Genomic DNA, 20,449 nt, shown 5'->3' on the forward strand with positions numbered 1-20,449 from the left:
CCATCAGACCAGATTATAATTTTGAAAATCCTAGATTGTGCAGAAATGGACAGATTAACGTTAGAGATGAAGGAGAAAGAAGATTCAATCTTTTATAAAACCTGGGGAAAATTTTATCAGTGGGTTGAAACACGTTAGAATAAGAAGAGATTTTAGAGCTTTATTATATTAAGTATTAAGGTTGATGATTGGAAATAGTAGTTATGCTATCAACTATGTTAATTATTTAAAGGAATATTAGTGTTTTACCAAATGTCAGTTGTAACTATACTGATTTATTCTTATAAATGTCTAGTATTATATAAACAATAATATTCAATATGAAGACCTGGACGACAGCTTGTTCGCTGAATTATGTATTTACTGTAGTTATCCACACCCTGTCCCCTTTATCCCGATTTTCCTGTACCCGTACCGACCCCACCTTTTCCCTACCCATATAAAATCTAATAAAATATATTTTTTAAAAAAGGACCATAATTCTACCAAATCTTTAAATATTAAATAATTAATATTCTATTTTAATTACATTTTAAATTCAGTATTTTTGTATTATGTACCTGTTTTAAATGGCTGTAAGCCGCCCTGAGTCCGTTGGGAGAAGGGCGGGGTAGAAATTTAAATAATAAATAAATAAATAAATAAATAAATAAAAATTCTAATTTGAGACTGAATAAGGTACAGCACATTTGAAGTAGGATAAGAAGGTACTCCAGAGAATGGATGACAATTTTTTTTCAAAGCTGATATCAAATTAATGTCCATAGTAGTGACCCATTCAAGCAGGAACAATGATTGTTGTATATGACAGGCATGTCTTTGAAAATTTTCTCTCAATTACCACTCTCAAGTATCAATGCACTAAGTTATTTAAATTCTTGAATTTGAATTTGTTAATTTGTGATTCTAGTCTGGTGTCAAATTGATACCTACAGTACACTTCTTTTAGCAGTACTGTTATACAGCACAACAAAGCACAACTTAATCTAATATAATGTCATAGTATTTGTAAAAACCTTACAAGGTGCCAATTTCACAATTCCGTTGTTCTGCTGGAAGAGGAATTAGTTCAGTTGAATTGCACAGTTGCAAAGTTACCCCATGGAAACAGCTCCAGTGGAAACTCCTAAAATTTAATCTGCAAGCTACAATCTGCCTGGTTTAAGTAGGGTATTTTCAGGGGATGTGACTAACAGGTTCTCTCCAGGAACATCTTTATGAATAAAGCTCCCAGAGGTATCTGTTAGCTCAAGAATATGTGTGCATGATTAAAAACAATTCATTGTTTTTAACAGTTTCTATAATTTCCAAATAGGTAACACTTCATCATAATATTTCCTAATTTGAATACACTACAGATGTATAGACTTTCACTCTCAGGATTTTAGCAAATTCCCCATTGCTAAGGAATCTAAGAATTAAATCCATGAATTTGAAATATTAAGACTGAGGAAGGCAACCTATCATGCTAAGAAGGAATCTTTAATATTAAAATTGGGTGTGGACAGACAAAGGACAGGAGAGATATATAATCATTCTTATTTGTATAGTAAATTTTATTAATTTGTTTTTATATAATGAATCATAGATTGGAAAAAACAGATTAGAATAAGAAAATTAAAACTTTGTGTTTTGGTGACAAGGTATATGTCACGAAACATATAAGAAAGTAGTATATCTTGATGGTTTAACATACAGGGAATCATATAAATATGAGTTAAAACTCTATAAATTTAATTACTACACAGAAGCAGAAAGCCCTTCTGGTACCATTTTTGTCCCAAAAGCAGAACATTTAGTTTTTAGAGTTCCATAATTCACAACTACAGAATAAAATGTTAATGATACAGGATAAATATTCCTTCATTTCATTTTAATGATAGATAGCTAGTATTAAATGTGCCTTTAATTTCAGAACTAAATGTTAAAATTTATTTCAGCCATATAAGACAAAGAAATATCAATATTAAAATAAACTCTGCATACATACCTTGCCTTTACTTTTAAATTCTTTGACGATTTTGTGTTCGATATATTGCTGACCTATAATAAAAATGTTGGATAACATACTTGTAATTATTATAATTTGTTAGTTGCACTGCACTCTGAAAACCTTTCCAAGATATGTTTGACTTAAAATGAGGTTGTATATAGATAATTGTTTCACAGTGAAGGTGCATTTTGAATATTAACAAATAAAAAAATTCCAGGCATAGCAAGTGAACCTAGCACATAAAGAATAAAGTTGCAGCTCAATAGCATTTATCTGTTAATTTCCTACTCAAAATTTGTTTGTTTTACAAAGAAAAGCATTAAAAAAATACAGAGGTAGATTAATTTTTGGCATGTGCATAAAATCTAGTACAACTTATTTTTGCCTAATTCTGCTGTTCCATGTTGTCCTCATATACCATGAGTATACAGTATATATTCATAAGAAATGAGTAGCTTCTCATATATACAGTGCATTCAGAAAGTTTCAGACCCCCTTCACTTTTGTCAATTTTGTTATGCTGCAGCCGGATTCTACAGTTGTTGAAATTCATTTTTTTACTCATTAAACTCAATACCCCATAATGACAAAGTGAAAACAGAATTTTAGAAATGCCTGTAAATTTATTAAAAAGAAAAAAAACTGAAATATCACATTGGCATAAGTATTCAGACTCTTTGCAACAACTCTTGATCATTGCTGACATGTTCCTACACCTTGATTGGAGTCGACCTGCGGTAAATTAAATTGATTGGATATGATTTGGAAAGGCACACACCTCTCTATAGAAGGCCTCACAGCTGACAAGGCATACTGTAGCAGAGCAAAAGCCATGAGGTCAAAGGAACTCCCTGCAGAGTTCAGAGACAGGATTATTGCGAGCCACGGATCTAGGGAAGGCTACAATAAAATTTCTGCTGCACTGAAGATTCCTAAAAGCACAGTGGCCTCCATAATTCTCAAATGGAAGAAATTTGGCACAACCAGGACTCTTCTAAGAGCTAGTCGCCTGGTCAAACTGAGCAATCACAGGAGAAGGGCCTTAGTAAGAGAGGTGACCAAGAACCTGATAGTCACTCTGACTGAGCTCCAAAGATCCTGTGTGGAGATGGGACAGAGTTCCAGAAGAACCACCATCACTGCAGCCCTCCACCGATCTGGGCTTTATGACAGAATGACTAGAATTCTTCAGTGCAAAAACTCACAAAAACCTGCTTGGAGTTTGCAAAAAAGCACCTGAAGGATTTTCAGATTATGAGGAACAAGATTCTCTGGTCTGATGAAACCAAGATTGAACTGTTTGGTCTCAATTCTTAACGTTATGTCTGAAAGAAACCAGGCACCGCTCATCACCTGCCTAATATCATCCCAACAGTGAAGCATGGTGGTGGCAGCATCATGCTGTGAGGGTATTTTTCAGCAGCAGGGACTGGGAGACTGGTCAGGATTGAGGGAAAGCTGAATGGAGCAAAGTACAGGGATATCCTCAATGAAAACCTGTTCCACAGCGCTCAGGAGTTCAGACTGGGCTGAAGGTTCACTTTTCAACATGACAATAATCCTAGCACATAGCCAAGACAACACAAGAATGGCTTAGGAACAACTCTGTGAATGTCCTAGAGTGGCCCTGCCAGAGCCCTGACTTGAACCCTACTGAACATCTCTAGAGGGACTTGAAAATGGCTGTCCATCAACGGTCAGCATCCAACCTGACAGAGCTTGAGAAGATTTGCAAGGAAGAATGGCAGAAAATCCCCCAAACCAGATGTGCAAAGCTTGTCGTGTGATACCCAAAAAGACTTGAGACTGTAATTGCTGCCAAAGGTGCTTCAACAAAGTACCGAGTGAAGAGTCTGAATACTTATGTCAATGTAATATTTCAGTTCTTTTTAATAAATTTACAGACATTTCTAAAATTTTGTAAACTTTGTCATTATAGGGTACTCAGTGTAGATTAAAAAATTGAATTTCAACAGGCTGCAGCATAATAAAATTGACAACGGTGACGGGGGTCTGAATACTTTCTGAATACACTGTACTTCTGAATATCATTTTAGGATGCTGAAAAATAGATATGTAAAAGGGCAGAAACTATAGTTTCACCAACTTAGTTTCATGTATCTAGCTCCTGATATGCATTTTCAGTCTGAGATCTTGTAGTTCATTCTATTGGGGTCCATTCTTTTGTACACATAAGGGAATTTAATATGGAGTATTTTAAATATTATTGCAGTTTTTTCAGTCAAAGTATCTATAACTTAGAATATAACTACGAGCAATTCAAAACCCTGAATTCTGATTTCTGTATTTCTTAATGGAGCACAAGATCTGATTTCATTTTTAGGCAGCTTCCAGGTTTACATGGTTATCCATTAGGTTCATGCAAAGCAATTCAGATTAATCTTCACAAATAGATTTGTGAATGAAGACAAATGTTGAATCTTCCCATCAAAGGAAAAATGCAATGGAATTTGCTTTGTATTGTTTTAAAACAAAAGTATCCCTGTAACAAGCCAAAGCCAGAAGAATCTTATTCGCAAGAATTTTGAGTAAGAAAAACCCAAAGAGACTTTTTGTGAGAGTATGCTATAGTAAATAGAAAGGTATATTCTTCTTGGGCACAAGTTCTCAAAATTTTGGTGAGCTTACTAGAGGAAGTGTCTTCCAGTAACATATGCCAAATCTGACTGGTACATCTGAACAAAAATTGGAGGATCTGCAGAGGTGATCATTTGATTTGGAAAGCAGCTTCAAAGGAAACCTGCACTTAAACCTTTACTGAAATTAAATTCAAATATAAATATTTTGTCACTAGATTTTAGCTATACAATCTGATGGGTGCTGGGTTATCAATTCACTATGGAATGAAGAAACAAATGACTGGACCAATTGCAGAATTCTACCCAGGAAAGGACACACTGCTTTATCTGTTTTTTCGTTCAGTTAATATTGCCTGTGGACTAATGTACTAATGGAATATAAGAAGAAAAAATCAACAAAATTTCATCCTCTATCTGCAGGCAATGGGAGGCTTTATTAGATTTCATTCTCTAGGAAGGAAAGGAATTCTTTTCTACAGAAAAAGAAAAAAACTTGCCTTCTAATTAACAAAACATTATAATAAACTATCATTCTGAGTCACTTCGGGATGTCAGAATGTTTCCAGTAGAAGAGTGGAAGAAACAATGAATTATTTGTTTCGGATTAGGGTTATCTAAATTGGGATCAGAATTATTCTCCCTCCTCCTGCACAAAATTTTGATTTTTGCTACCTTTTGAAGAAATTATATTTTGAGTATCTGAGTCTTCCTTCACAGGGACAGAGATTTCAGGTGCAATGTTTGTTTCTATTAATTGTTGTGGAGATACATGATCTTCTAACATAAACATGTCAGATGGTTTAACACATGGAGTGCTTTTAAGAGAAATGCTAGTAGAATCCCAGTCAGATGTATCTAGCAATAACAAAAAAGAAAAAAGGTCAAAGCAGTAATACAACAACATACAATAGTTTAGCAAATGTTAATCCAATATATTATAAAATCAAGTAAAATAAAGATCTATTAGGTTGCCAATATTAATAACAAAAAGGTCTATGGCTGAAATATTCCTACATTTGCAATATATCAGTATTTGGGTCTTAAAATACTGATAGGTACTGAAAAAGGTTTGACTTAACAATTACATTTAGCACAAATGAAAAGAATTCAATCTTCTATAGTTTAAGAGAAAACTATGTGTGGTTTGTCTTTTTTTTAAGAGGATGCCACATTTAGTTTCATAAGAAAATTTTTATTTTATTTTTTTGCAATACATGGCAAACTTTGATGTTCTTAAATACTTTCAAATTTATGATACATAAATATGCATAAAATATTTGAAGACCTTCAATATCATCCGCCTCATCCAAACCAAGTTCTTCCATTAAATCTGAAAGAAGAAATTAATGATATTAGAATATAAAATATGCAACAATATGTACGATATAATATTTTAAGCCCCATATAATCTACTATAGCAAAAAATACCTGATTTTTGCTTTTCTATGATTGCCTTCTTTAAAACAGGAGCAGGAGATTCACATACCAAGTTTTCTTTTGTGATCTTTTGCTATAAAGATAATTTGACAAAGAATGAAATAAGATACCACAATGTAGTAATAACAATATTTAAATAAAGTTCATTTTATGTAACAAAAGTAGTACTAACCTGCAAACCTGGTTTTCCTAGGAAAAAAGAGGGAAACAAGTTACTTAGATAATATACTGTAACTTTTAAATTTGCGTGAACCCCATTCTTGTATTATAAGTATAATATAATATTTTTTGTTACAAACAAAACTTCCAGGGAAGAAATGACAAATTGGAGACCGCTCCAAAAAAGCAGAGCCAATAACTGGAGCAGAACGAAGAGCTGGCAAGTAGACCTGCTCTTTGTAAGTCCTGTCCAGACAAGGAGGAGACTTGAGATTATCCTCAGGTGCTTCAGACAGTTGCTTCTTGCAAGACAACAGGTCTTTGATGGGTCTAGAGCTGTGGGATACAAGGTAATAGTCATCTTGCTCAAACAGCAGTAAGTGCATTAAAAGGAACCAGATTGACATACTTCCTTTTCTAATCACTTTCAGAAATTGCTTGTTAACTGCTTTTCAGCTACCGAATTAGGAACCTTTGGATCAATGTATTTTACAGTACCAGGTGAGTTTTTTTTTCAATTCTCAGTGAAACAAATTTTAAATATGAAGTTAAATATGAAGTAAATATGAAGGATTTATTTTTTTTCTGGAATAAACAACAAAAGATTAAAATTACAAATAAACTAAGGGGTCCATATAAATTAGAAATAAGACTTTTGAATTAATTATAAAGAATATTTTCCATAGAAAAATGCTTTTGATTTTAAAAAAACAGTAAGACAAGACTTCAAAAATCGGATGCTAACAAGAACTAGAAGAAACTAAAGATTACAATTAAAGGAGAAGAAACTTGACTTACTAATGCAGAGTGAAGCAAATATTTTAACATTGAATGTATTGAAAGGTATTTTTGAACAATGGGAAAAGATGTTACACTGGAAATACAAAACAATGGCTCGTGTCATAATAAAGGTAAAGGGATAAGCAAATAACAAACCAAGAGAGTGACCTGGTTAATTTTCCTATATTGGATTTACAAAAGAGGGTTCTTAAAACTTCCGAAGAATTTTGTGAGAAGGGACTAAGAAAAAATGAAAAGAAATCAAGTTCATTGACAATATTTGAAGGAACTAAAGATCAAGGTTGTTAGAAGCAAAAAGAAGGAATATAAATTTGTTTTATTCAATCAAGGTTAAAATAGTTATGTTATTATTTAGGGTAACCATTAATGGACTTTTGCTGACATTAAGACTAAAATTATGAAGTGTTATATGTTTGTTTCTATATAAGAAATAGAATATGGGAAGAACAGATCATTTGTTTTATTTTAAGAGAAGGTGATAAATTACTAAAATTGTTTGTACTTGTGATAATTCTTTATATTTTATTTTCTTTTTCTTTACTATATTCTTTTCTTTTCCTTTTATTCTTTTGTTTATTAGTTTTTATTATTGTAAATCGTAGTCTTTAATAAAATTACTATAAAAATCTATCAAACAAGAACACAATATGATATATTTTAATGGATTAAAATATTCTGTTGAAAGATATCTGGAAGTAAGAAACACTAACAAAATGATATTTTGGGGTAAATTTCCATGACAATACTGGCCTCTTCAGTAACAAAATTACAAATATGAATCTATTTCAATCATACATAGCAGTCCATCAATCTATTTTACTCTCACAATAACACTATGAATTTGGCTGATGGAGATTAACAGATCAATATTGCCATATATATATTGGTATAACTTGTACAATAAGGCATAACTTGAATCAGGCATGCCAAGATAAAGTTTTACTCAGTTCTGGAAATTTGCTGGCAATATATCCATTGTATTTTCTATATCTAAATGACTGAAAAACATTTACAATATTTATATATGTTAATATAACAAAAAGAATAATTTATGATAAATTTACCATTAAATGGTTCTTCTATAATACTGTGCATGTGTATTCCAGTTTTGACAGGAGATGTAGGCAAAGAACTAATAGTTAGTTTCCTGGGGCTTTCTGAAGTGCACTATTGGAAACACACATATGTGACAAACATACATACAAATATAGCCATATACCCATTTTATTTATCTTTATATTTCTACAGAAAAGAAACATATTATGAAAGCTTTTAGTTACAGAGAACATAAAAGCAATTTAATGTTGAAGTTTAGTTTTTTTAAAAATGGTTAATTTCTTAAAATTAACTGAACACTGAAATGTTTGAACAAACATTCACATTATAGATTATAAATGTTCTCATTTTAAATTATTAGAGTAGAAAAGTAGAAAAGATAACTGGAAATAAGAGTCATTTTTTAAAAAAATTCAAAATATATGATCTGTACAACACACTAAATTTCAAATCTCCTTTCTGAACTACCTCACACCTAGTTTAATGAAGAATGCATCCTAGAATGAGTTGGTTACAACTCAGGATGAAAAGCAAAGTGAACTACTAGTATTCCAAAATTATCAGTATCAATTATCACTATTCTCATGTGCTATATAAGAGAAGCCATTAGAGTCTTATACAAGAAAAACATTTTAATAAACATAAAAAGAATGTATTTATAACTAAAGTAACCTTTAAGCATAAAGACAATTCATAATACAAAACTATAGAATGTTAGAGCAAGCCTTCAATATTAACACAACTCCAACTATGGATCTTATACCATATTGATTTATATTTCATATAATTAGAAACTTATTCCTTTATTTAATTCTAGGAGCAGGATTTCAACTAAGCAATATTAAACACCATTGATAACTTCTATGACCACACTTGTACCTACTGTGCCTTGTGGGGCAGCTTTAATTCACCTCAGCAATGAAATGTCACGGAGGTGGCAAAGAGATAGAATTATGTGTCTCAAGGAGGCACTTTAAGCTGATTCGTCTAAATCAATCAGCAGTTGCAGGAAAGTGAAGTAGAAAGTTCACTTTGCTTTTAATAATAAGGGTGCTATAGAGCTATGCATTCAGGTTTAAGCGATACTTTACTCAAATCTTTATTGAAGTGAAGGACTTCATTTCGATTTTAAGAATCAAATGTATAGACAGAGCATGTCTATATGTTTCCTCAAACATAACTTATTTCAAAAAAGTGGCTTAATTCTCGTTACCTATGCCAAATTATATATATATATGTTATTTGTAATATATATAATATATATATATATATATAAAAACAAAATACAAAATGGGTAAAGCTTATGAGTAATTGTGTGGAAAAGTATCTTAACTATATATCCACAGACACTAGAAGCTAAAACTGATTAATACAAGAAACAATATATCAAAACAGATTTTAAAATGGAAGTATTTCTTTGAAGTCAGAGAGCACAGAAAATTTTAAAAACCTACTTCTGAATCCCATGGAGATTCTGTACACTTCTCCTCTTCATCTTTGTCCATGCCAAAAGTTGATTTAGCTATAAAATAAAATAGTAAATTCTTTACAAAATACTCAGTATTCATTATTCAAAAACTGAGATTGTGGCAATTCAGATTTGAAAAGTATTGTCAGACGCTATTCATTCCTCCATCTCCGTGTTTGTTTGGTTGTGCCAATTTATCATTCCTCAGTCCTATTCTTGTAGTCACACCTTGGTAAGGCAAGACAAAAGAGTTAACTAGATTATAGTGCAATTATTTAATTTAAATAATTAAATACTTCTCATAGCTATGTCATTCTGACATTAGCTATGCACACTAGTTTGACTAAATATTGCTGAGGAGTTAAAGCAAAATTAATTGTATACTTGGTCAGCCCCCAAATTAAAAAAAAGTTGTTTCCACAAAAGAAAACAACCTTCTCCTGACACAGATTTTTAGAAACCAGCCATAGCATTTTTTAAACATAGAGCATGAAAACTGAAATGTAACATGATAGCATCCCAATAGGTGTCCAGTTCATAATAAAGCACTTATTTACAAACAAGCTATTTCCAAAAACAATTTTGTATATATATTTTAATCTTTTAATATTAAACTGTATTAAAAATCATGGCAATAACCAATTAATTATTGGTTTCATGAATTTTAATTATTAAACTATTAGCTTAATGAAACTGTAATGCATAAACATGTAAAGCTAGTTCTAATTTACATGTGATGCAGATTAGTTAATATAACTAAAGCTTATACCTTTTGGTGAGAGATTCCAAGACTGCCTACAAACAATACTTTTTTTATTGGCAATATCCTGTTCATCACCTTCTTCATCTTTTGAAGATTTCTCCTAACAGAAAGAACAACATTCAGTATTTATTGTATATAGCAATTGGAAATTGTAATGTCCTGTTATTACTTTAAATAAGTAATAAAGTTATTACTTTAAATAAGTGTTTAGAATTTATGAATAAAATTTTAATCTATGTGATTTTATCAGGGAGTCATAAACTGTCTGGGATATTGCCAAGAATATATAATCACAAATATACTGGAAGTAATAAACTAGAGCAGTGGTCTAGGATCACTGAAGGTGCTCCAAGACTCTCCCAGGAGTCCAAAATATCAAAATTATTTAGCAGCCTATGCTTAAAAATACAATGTTAAATTCCCATCAAACAATCATGAGAAGTAAATGCAATTTTAATTTTTAGTATGATAAATATTGATATGTATAGCCCACACAAACAAAAGCTCTTTTGGGGACCTTCATAATTTTTACAAGTGGGAAAGGGTCCCGAGAGAAAAAAGTTTAAGAAACACTGAACTACTAAAGTATCTTCAATGTAATGTAAAGTGTGACATGTTATAATACCAGAAAAAATGTTATAATACCAAGACCATAAATTATACATTTTCATTACGTACATTATTTATGTATTATGAATCTTATGTATAGTTATTATTACCATTAACAAAATAGTGGTTATTATTACTATCATTTTATTAATCAATAAAATAAAACAATTACAGTATTAATCAAATTAACCTATAAAATATATAATTGTGTTATAAAATGAATCTGTATGCCTTATTTTTTTTGTACCATCTTCCAAACAATTTACAATTAAAATTATAAAATTAATTTTGAGAAAAAATTAGAAGACATTCTTAAAAATTGATATGCAAATATGGGTGTGCGTGTAAGTGCACTAACATGCCTATTGTCCGTCACATTTTAGCTTTTTAATTTTGTTTATTCAAATTTATAATTTTTGTTTGATGAATGAATGAACAGTGGGTATTCTAGCCATAAGTAATTTTGGCTTCATAGAATAAAATAAGCACCTTGAATTGTATATACTGTAGTACTAAACTATTAAGCTGTTTGGATATTTTCACTTCATTTGAATATTATCAAATCTCTGCATTAATCTGGATTCTGTACTCTAAATCAGCGGTCCCCAACCTTTCCAGTTTGGCGGCCCAGCCTAGCATGCCCTCCACTTGCACCAATGGAGATTGCGCACGAGCGGAGGGTACTTGCACTTACGTGCAAAGCTCCACTTGTGTGAGCGGCAAACACTTGCGCTTGTGAGTAAAGCTCCACTTACATGAGTGGACAGTACTTGCGCTCGTGAAGCTCCACTCCTGCGAATGGAGCTTCACATATGAGCCCAAGCACCCTCTGCTCACAAGTGGAGCGTCATGCGTGTGCTTGCCCATTCTCCGGCTCGGTTTCGAACAGACTGCAGCCTGGAGACTAGGGCTCCCTAGTCTAAATGATTAGGAATGGATTTTATTTCTGCTGTGCCATTAAAGTATCATTAATGAACAAACTTGTTAAAGTACAGTTTTTTATTTATGAAATCCAATTTTATTGAAAACGTTTTCCCTTTGCAATAGATTCACTTACTTTCAAATCAGATTTCAGATTTTCATCCTCACTATATATTGTTGACTCATATATTGTTTCTTCCAGTTTTTTTGAATCCACACATTCCTTTTCTCCAGGGTTCTGATATCCTGCAAAATCAGGATTCCTAATATTCTGTTGTGTATTCGTGGTTTTTCCAAGTTCTGCTTCTGATCCGCAATTACAACTTTCAATATCATCCAGAACGGAATCCATGCCATTTTTATGGGAGTTAGTAGAGAAAGTAAAGAGTGTAGTTTTTTCAACATTCTCCAAAGAAAAAACATTTTTGTAAAACTGTTTTTGATTCTCATATGACACTTTATTATTATTCTCAGTGTCCTGGAGTTTTTGTAACTTCTGAATTTGATTTTCATAACTAGATTTTTTTTCAATTGAATGTTCAGGCAATTCCCTATTTACCTTGTTAGTAATTGCATGGTCATGTGAAGATTCAGAATGACCAGAAATAAAAGCTTCACGAATATTAGTACCGTCTTGCATCTTTTCATTTTGTACATTGCATACTTCATTATTACACTTTAAAAGATTTGCTTCCCTCTCGTGTTCATTTTCTCTGGAATGTTCTTTGCCTCCTGATTTGTCAACATATTCATCTTCCTTATTTTCTGACTTGCTCCAAATTTGTTTTATGTTTTCTTCTTCCCTTTCTGTAATGGAATGCTCCTCCATTTCTTTTACTTTCTCCTCCTCCTCCTCCTCCTCCTCCTCCTCCTCCTCCTCCTCCTCCTCCTCCTCTTCGTTCTCCTCCTCTTCCTCTTTTTCATTTTTCTTCTCTTCTTTCCTCTTCCCATTAAATTCTTCTTCCTTACTACTTGCAAAAGAACTGTCAGAATCATTTAATTCTTGCTTATTGGGATTATTATTTTTTTGCATATTTTTTTTAATAGTTTCTTTTGACTGATTTTTGTTTTCATTGTCTTCACAAAATCACATGTGGGTATAAAAAACATACAATAAATAATACAATACAATAAATGAATTTAAACTTATTACCTGTTTAGAATGCAAGGTTCTCTGGGAACGTTTAGAAAAGGAGCCAGGAGAGGAATGGACAGAATGAGGGAAGGTTTTGACTTGGAACAAAGGCTTAGGAAGGGATTCATTGCATTCTTCAAATTCATAATTTGCTTTATTTTGCTGTGAACTGCCTAAGAGTTCTGTTTGGATAGTGCAATCTTTCTCATCTACTGCATCAAAATACAAACACACACAGAGATTAAAATACAGTTAATGTTTTCTGTAGACAAGCAGTAAAATCATAACTTATTTTTTCAAGTAACTTACAGTTTTTCAAGAAGTCCCATGGAATTTTCATTAGCTGAGCCAAACTTGGTTTTTCTGGTTTCTAAGAATAAAAGTTGAAGCAGACAGACGTTTTCACTGTAACAAGCATTTCTATACTATCTTTACATTTTGCTCTTCTTCCAAAAAACCTTGATTGATAAATGTTATCAACCCTTCCCTTTCCTATTTTATTCTGTAAACAATGTATGAGCTAAGTGAAACTTAAAACGGTGTGTCTTCCTGGTCTAGTCCAAACTTCTATCCACAGTGATAAAATCATATTATTTTAATTTTAACCACCTGGCTAAGGTGCTTTAATTTGGAATACAGCATTAAGCAGGAGATAGAATTTATGAATAAATAGCCCCTTTCAATTCTGATTCTATGCATATTTTTCAAATGACAGAAAGTGATCCAAACACTAGTATAAAATCATACTCACTCCTGAGCAAAGCACAGCTTTTTCAAATGGCCTCAGCTTAGAAAATCCTGTTCCAATATTTTTGTTCCAAATTCAGAACCAAACTTTTTGTTCTAAGCTTGGAGTATTTTGTTCTATATCAGGGGTCCCCAACCCCCGGTCTGTGGACTAGTACCGGGCCGCGGCATGCCAGCAACCGGTCCGCACAAACAAGCAAACCCCATCTGCGAGATGTAGGCAGCACACAAAACCACTCACCCTCTGGTCCGCAGAAAAACCTTTCTCCACGGAACCGGTCCCTGGTGCCCAAAAGGTTGGGGACCTCTGTTCTATATGATTTTAGGTCCAGTGACTGGCTAGTTTTAAATACTTACACATCATGAAGACCTGTAGAATTATCAATCAATAAAATAGCAAGTTCATCCTATTCTTGCTATATTCATTGGAACTAAAGGGCAGGAATGCTGAAGAACAATTAAAAGCACATTTTTAGAGAGCGGAAACAATTTCAGAATTATTGATTATAGAGAAGTCCCAGTTCATGGATGGTAATGTAATGTTATGTTATCATTATGAGATTTCTATCTTTCTTTTTTCAGCAATTTCCCAACTGCAAAAGTATGAAATTGCATTATAAACATTGCTGTGATGCTGAGCTTTCAAGGTTGCAAATGCAAACTTGCTTTTTTAATTGAACTTAGCAAGTGAATAAGTAAGTATGTTTTTGCTATTGAACCCAATCTACCATCTGTTGTCTATTTCTTCTCTGGGCTCAGTTCTGTGGCTGCTTCCACTGGTCTGCCAGGATGCAAAATATGGGCCTAATTGCTGTTTAGATTGTTTGCTATAGGAATTCTTTTTAATGTTTTAATCTGTTTTCCTGTAGGATGGGTATTGGTGGAGCTCGAATGGCTTGCTTTGCCTCCTATTTTTGTGAAACTAGAACAAAAAACAAAGCATTTGTTTTAAATTCTCATCATTTTCCACAGTGGAACATCATGAATTATTTTCTTTCACATGAAATAGTTAAAAGTATTTTGAATGTTGCTGTATCAGAAACAAGGCACATGAATCTTTCTGATGGAACCATCCCAAAAGGATCTGTTTTGTTCTGATTGCAGGTCAAAATATGTTTTCTGATTCAGGTGCTCCCTTATTGGGCATTTTTCAGTAGTTATCCATATACTTGAAACTAGGATAGCATATTCAAACTGCTCTACTTGTTCCCTTATTCCATGGCTGCACTCACTCTTCAGATTAAAACCTTTTGCTTTAGTTTTTCAGTAATTTCATTTAGGATCTTATCTGTAAAGTCTGAATACTGATTAGCTATAACAATCAATAACAATAGCACTTAGACTTATATACCACTTCATAGTGCTTTACAACCTCTCTAAGCAGTTCACAAAGTCAGCATATTGCTCCTGACAATCTGGGTCCTCATTTTACTGACCTCAAAAGGATGGAAGGCTGAGTCAACCTTGAGCTGGTAAGAATTGAACTGCCAAACTGTAGGCAGTCAGCCGTCAGTAGAAGTAGCCTGCAGTACTGCATTCTAACCACTGCGTCACCACGGCTGAAGCTGTATGTATTTCATTAAACTTAGGATCTGAATTATAGTTCATATTTTCTTTCCATCCAAAAAGTATTAATTAGTATCATAACAAGTCTGTCATTATTAGTGGTTTTGAATGTTCATTGTACAAAATCCTACCTTGGGACTGCAGCCTAGTTCCTCTTCTGAAGAAAGCCAGCTATCTTCATCTGCTTTTTCAGAATTGCTTAAACAGAAATGCATATATATATATAAATAAGAATCTATCCCTTTCTAGAACTTCCTGAATTTAAATCAAAATTTAAATCCTACCTTACTGAATCTCCAGAAGAGTGGTTATCAATAACTATAAAAAACCCAAACAAAGAAAAATAAAAATGCAGAAAATCAAGTGACAAAATTATAAAGAATTTTTATATTAAGGTACTTCAAACTGCATAAGTTTAAATGAAGAAAAATACCTTAAAAATAAAAAATAACTTCCTCAGTAGCTAAAAGTTAGCAAACATTATTTAATTAGATTTTTGTATCTATTGTAAGGCCTTCCAATTTTTAAATTGGAAGTTATATTTGGTATAAATATTTGTATTCCGTTGCATCTTAGATTGTACAAAAGTTCATGATTTAACAATTTTACTGCTTGTTTTATGGAATTTCCCTTTCAATAGTAATTTTTTATTTGGCTCAATAAAAGAATGACATTATATGTTATTCTAAGAGTGAAATATGAAAAAGGCTTATATGCACAAAAAAACTATAAGCATTCAGCAATCTCATATAGAATGAGACCATTTTTATACTAATAAGCACCTAAGCATATGATTAGATTAACAAATTGCATAAAGTTACTATGGTGATCCAAGAGCATCCAACTTGATAAATAAATAAAAATAAATAACAAGTTCATTGTTACAATAAAACCAATAGGGTTCCTGAGGCTTGGGATCAAAAACTATTTGATCCCAACTATTTGGGATCAAAAACTGTTTGACTATCTTGTAATGGCTTATAAAATCACATGCTTAAATTTATGTAAAACTGCTCAAAAAGAGGATCCTAGGATTGGATGCAATTTGTGACAATGAAATTTAGCCAGTGGTTTGCTCTCCAAGTTTGTTTCAATTTGGTTCTAACTTCTTCAGATCATAGAGAAAATGAAAAATTCTGAACTAACATCTGTATAGTTATGAAGTAGATATTGAGAAGAAAGCTGACATTTGATATATTTAATTCAGAATTATTTTCTGCTTCAATTGTGGTTATTATTTGTTTTTATATTTTATTTCTGTAAACTTATGTCTAGGGTTATACGTGAGCACAGAATTATTTTAAGTTTTATTGAGAATTTTGTTAAAAAGACTTAAAATATTAGGAACTTAGAAATAGAAGGAACATTATAATAGTTTTCAAATCTTTCTTGGCAGCTGTCTTTGCATACTAACCCCCAATACCTGTCTCTTTTCACACAAAATGGTAATATTATACACAAGATAAATCTGTGAAAGGCCTTCTTGGCCACAGCTGCCATAACTAAAAAACACCCTAGAACCTGATGGACCATGAATCTATAGTTACTTGGTTCTATTAATGTTTAAGGTTGTTCCTCTCATCCAGGCCTTGACAGCTCTAGGCACTGGGACAAGCCCTTAACAGTATCACTCGTTCAGTCACTGGTTTATATACATAGCTGAGTATTATCCATCTACTGATTATACCTGACCTGAAGCTGATAGATAGATGATCTTTTCCAACAGCTTCATATAAATGTTAAACTGAAGAGGCAAGAATACTGAGCTCTATGGCACCATGCAAACTAGAGAGTTCAGACTCAACCCCTCTCTTTGCATCAGCAGGTCATGGAGAAAAGAGTATCACTAGAACATATGCTTCACAGTCCCTGTTATCAATCCTGAACTACATCACTATCAATGGCATTGAAAGCTACTAAGAAATCAAGGAGCACTTAGGATGGTTGCACAACCATCAATCTGGATAAACCAGAGGTTATCAAGAAAGATCATGCCTCAATAAACAAATTCAGGCCTGCCCAGTCAGAGTCCATCTCAAAAGCAAATCCAAGATACCTAAAATATTTCTCATAGCAGCCCTATGAATATTCTTGCGGGAGGGAACTGATCATTTTAAAACAAGCTGCTGGTTTGTACAGTATCTGTGGATGCCCGAAAGTCAAAAAATTGTTATATTTTGCTGCTTTTATCACCCTGATATAATTGCTAATATGGTTATTACATATGTTCAGTCAGATTTACTCTCTGTCATTCTTCAATGGTGGGCTAAGCAATTCTTCTGTCATTTCATCCCCCAGATCTTATTTCATCCCATAGGATGAAAAACACGAAGATACTCCATAGGAACAATTCAAAGATCCTTGTCACAAGCCAATTCCAAGTGGGAGTTAAGGGTTTCAATCAAACTAACTGATTCATACCCCCTCCCAAAATTCTTTTCTCTGAAACCAGTCCAGCTTCATCAGTCACCTTCTGATCTAACAGAGCCATGTTAAACATAGTAAAGTCCTCAAAAGAAGAATTCCTAGTTGTTTTTTGAATTATATCACTAGATGGAGCAGCTCTGTTAGGGCTGTGGAATAAAGAAAACACACTGATTCAACATTATGCTGGTCCTCATTTTCAAATTAGCCTTGCTAGATGATAAAAATTGCTATAGATCTGCAACTAAGCCTTTTCTAAAATGAGGGGTCCTTGGTGCTCTCTCAGTGTGGTTGTTTTCTTGCAGACATTTAACTAGGTAATATCATCAGTGTTAGTAGGAAGTGGGGTTTGCTCTAAATTTATAGCCTATTGGCTTGCCCTGTCATTGTTGGTGGGAAAGTCTTGATGGTTCTTTGACTGGGCTGTTTACTGTTAGCATCAGTTCTGCCATCAGCTTAGTGCTTTTCTGGAAGCCTGCTATAAATTGTTAGGGAGCTGGGGGGGGAGAGGAAATAGGCAATTGGCATGTAAACTGTGTGTCTCAGAGAGCCAACAGGTAACGGTCCTACAAAAAAGTCCCAACTCAAAATTGGCTGGGCATTTTGGCTTCATAAAAACCCTACACCTTGTGAAGCGCTAATTCTGGTTGCCGTCACAAAAAGAGGACATAGAGAGCTACGAAGCCAGCTGCCCCATTTATGCCTCCACAAATGGTGCCAAGGGAAAACCGTGGGACTCCTCCAGTCAGTGGCAAAGTCTAAAGTGCCATATAAAGAAATTTCAATGGACTTTATAGTAGAGCTGCCCGAAAGTTCAGGGAACTCCATAATTTGTGTGATAACTGACCTCTTCTCTAAGCAGGTGCACTTTGTGCCATGCCTTAGCTAAACTATTCGTACAGCATATATGCAGACTTCATGGGGCGCTAGAGAGAATCATATCAGATTGCAGGGCTCAATTTACTTTGTGGTTCTGGCAAGAGTTCTTGAAACTGTTGGGAACCACCTAGGGACTTAGCTCCTCCCATAATCCAGAAACAAATGGGGGGGGTGAATGTGTGAATGGAGTCCTGGAACAATACCTCAGATGTTATATTAATTACCAGCAAAACAATTGAGCAGGGCTCCTCCCTTTCGCTATGGCTTATAACATTGCGGTACATAGTAGCACTGGATTAACCCCATTCAAAGTGGCTACAGGCAGGACTTTGTATTCATCCCTGAGTTACCCTAAGCCACTCCCCAAACAGCTTCTTTAAAAGAATGGAATACACAACTGTAAAACTCCTGACCTGCAGCTAGTAAGCACTCGAGGAGGTAAAGGAATCATACAAAAAACAAGCCGACAAGAAATGCTCCAAACCAAAAGAATTCAAAATTGGAGACAAAGTCTATCTATCCATCAAATATTTATAGTCCAGACAATCTTCAAAAAAGCTGGGCCCAAAATATACTGGCCTTTCCCCCATAATAAGAGTCATCAACCCAGTAACTGTTGAACTTGAATTGCCAAAAACTTTCAGACACGTTCACCGGTATTCCACTGCAGTTTGCTAAAGTCGGCCATCATTTCTATCCAATGCCCAGCAACTAAACTGATCCCATTATGATTGAGGGGGAGCAACATTTGAGGTCAAAGACATTTTGGATTCACATACACACGAGGGGAAAATCCAATACTTAGTGGCATGGAAGGACTTTCCACCCTCCGAAACAGAATGGGTAGATTCACAACATATAAGGGCTTCCAAATTACTTAAAAAGTTCCATGAACAATACCTGGACAAACCTCATTGGATATCAATTAATTTAGCATTTGTATTTCTCTCTCTCTCTCTCCCTCCTCGTTTGCTTTCCTCTACACAACTGACGTCTCTGAAAAGGGGGGGCAAATGTCAGATCTGCCATCTTCAGCTTAGCGCTTTGCTGGCATCCTGCTATAAATTGTTAGGGGGCTGGGGGAGAAGAGGAAATAGGTAATTGGCATGTAAAGGGTCGAGATGAGCCAAAGAGGAGTGGGTAACAGGTTTGGCAGAAGCCAGAAATGTGAGAACCAGCCTGTTCCAGTCTTCAAATCCACGAAGACTGAGAAAGGAATACGAACTGCACACCAGTGGACAAAGACAAACCGGCTAAGGGGGAGGACAGGGAGAAGGAGGAATACTGTAACTTTTAGCGAAGGAACTTTAGTTCTAGCCTCCTTTCATTGCAATCACTAATCCTTAGTAAAAGAACCTATCACATCAACCAAATGGAGTGAAGGACCTTTCTTTTCTAGGGACCTAGTTAGGGCAAGTCTGACAGTTTGTTTGGCAGTTCCTTGATTGGGGTATTGTTTACTTCTTCATTGTTGGCCTGATATTAATCATTTTTGGATTTGGCTTGGTCTAGAATAGTCACAGTTTCCCAGTTGAAACTATGGTTAAGTCTGTTGATGTTTTTATATAGTTTACATAGTTTTTATCTTTTATTTATTGTAAGTCTCCCAGAATTACCTTGAGGTAAGATGGACTGCCTATAAATTTAACAAAGAAGCAAACAAACACTACTTGGACAAACACAATCAGACTGCAGCAAGCCTGAACATCCAAAAATGGAAACATTTATCTATACAATATCTTTCAACACAATGGATATCCACACAAGTTCATCAAAAAGTGCCTGACCACTCAACTCAATGTAGCACAACCCAAGTTGTAAAAAAGATAAATTACATCAAAAATATCTCAGAAACCACCAACAGAGTATTACAACTACGTGGCATCCACGT

General features: G+C 33.9%; 1 protein-coding gene across 1 annotated transcript in view; it reads right to left on the reverse strand.

Moving 5' to 3' along the window:
• LOC107285376 (ankyrin repeat domain-containing protein 26) overlaps window positions 1–20,449 on the reverse strand; it is a 101,032-nt gene that overhangs the window by 61,435 nt on the left and 19,148 nt on the right. The window contains exons 7-18 of the mRNA XM_015813556.1: window positions 15,540–15,573; window positions 15,387–15,453; window positions 13,252–13,312; window positions 12,961–13,154; window positions 10,284–10,377; window positions 9,501–9,568; window positions 8,055–8,157; window positions 6,203–6,219; window positions 6,022–6,103; window positions 5,879–5,923; window positions 5,266–5,448; window positions 1,991–2,043 (exon numbers count right to left, since the gene is read on the reverse strand). Of these exons, the coding sequence (XP_015669042.1) occupies window positions 1,991–2,043; window positions 5,266–5,448; window positions 5,879–5,923; window positions 6,022–6,103; window positions 6,203–6,219; window positions 8,055–8,157; window positions 9,501–9,568; window positions 10,284–10,377; window positions 12,961–13,154; window positions 13,252–13,312; window positions 15,387–15,453; window positions 15,540–15,573 (1,001 nt within the window). The remainder of the gene's footprint in view (window positions 1–1,990; window positions 2,044–5,265; window positions 5,449–5,878; window positions 5,924–6,021; window positions 6,104–6,202; window positions 6,220–8,054; window positions 8,158–9,500; window positions 9,569–10,283; window positions 10,378–12,960; window positions 13,155–13,251; window positions 13,313–15,386; window positions 15,454–15,539; window positions 15,574–20,449) is intronic.

The sequence above is a fragment of the Protobothrops mucrosquamatus genome, unplaced genomic scaffold (genome assembly GCF_001527695.2).
Source record: "Protobothrops mucrosquamatus isolate PMUCROS unplaced genomic scaffold, P.Mucros_1.0 scaffold167, whole genome shotgun sequence".
Lineage (NCBI taxonomy): Eukaryota > Metazoa > Chordata > Lepidosauria > Squamata > Viperidae > Protobothrops > Protobothrops mucrosquamatus.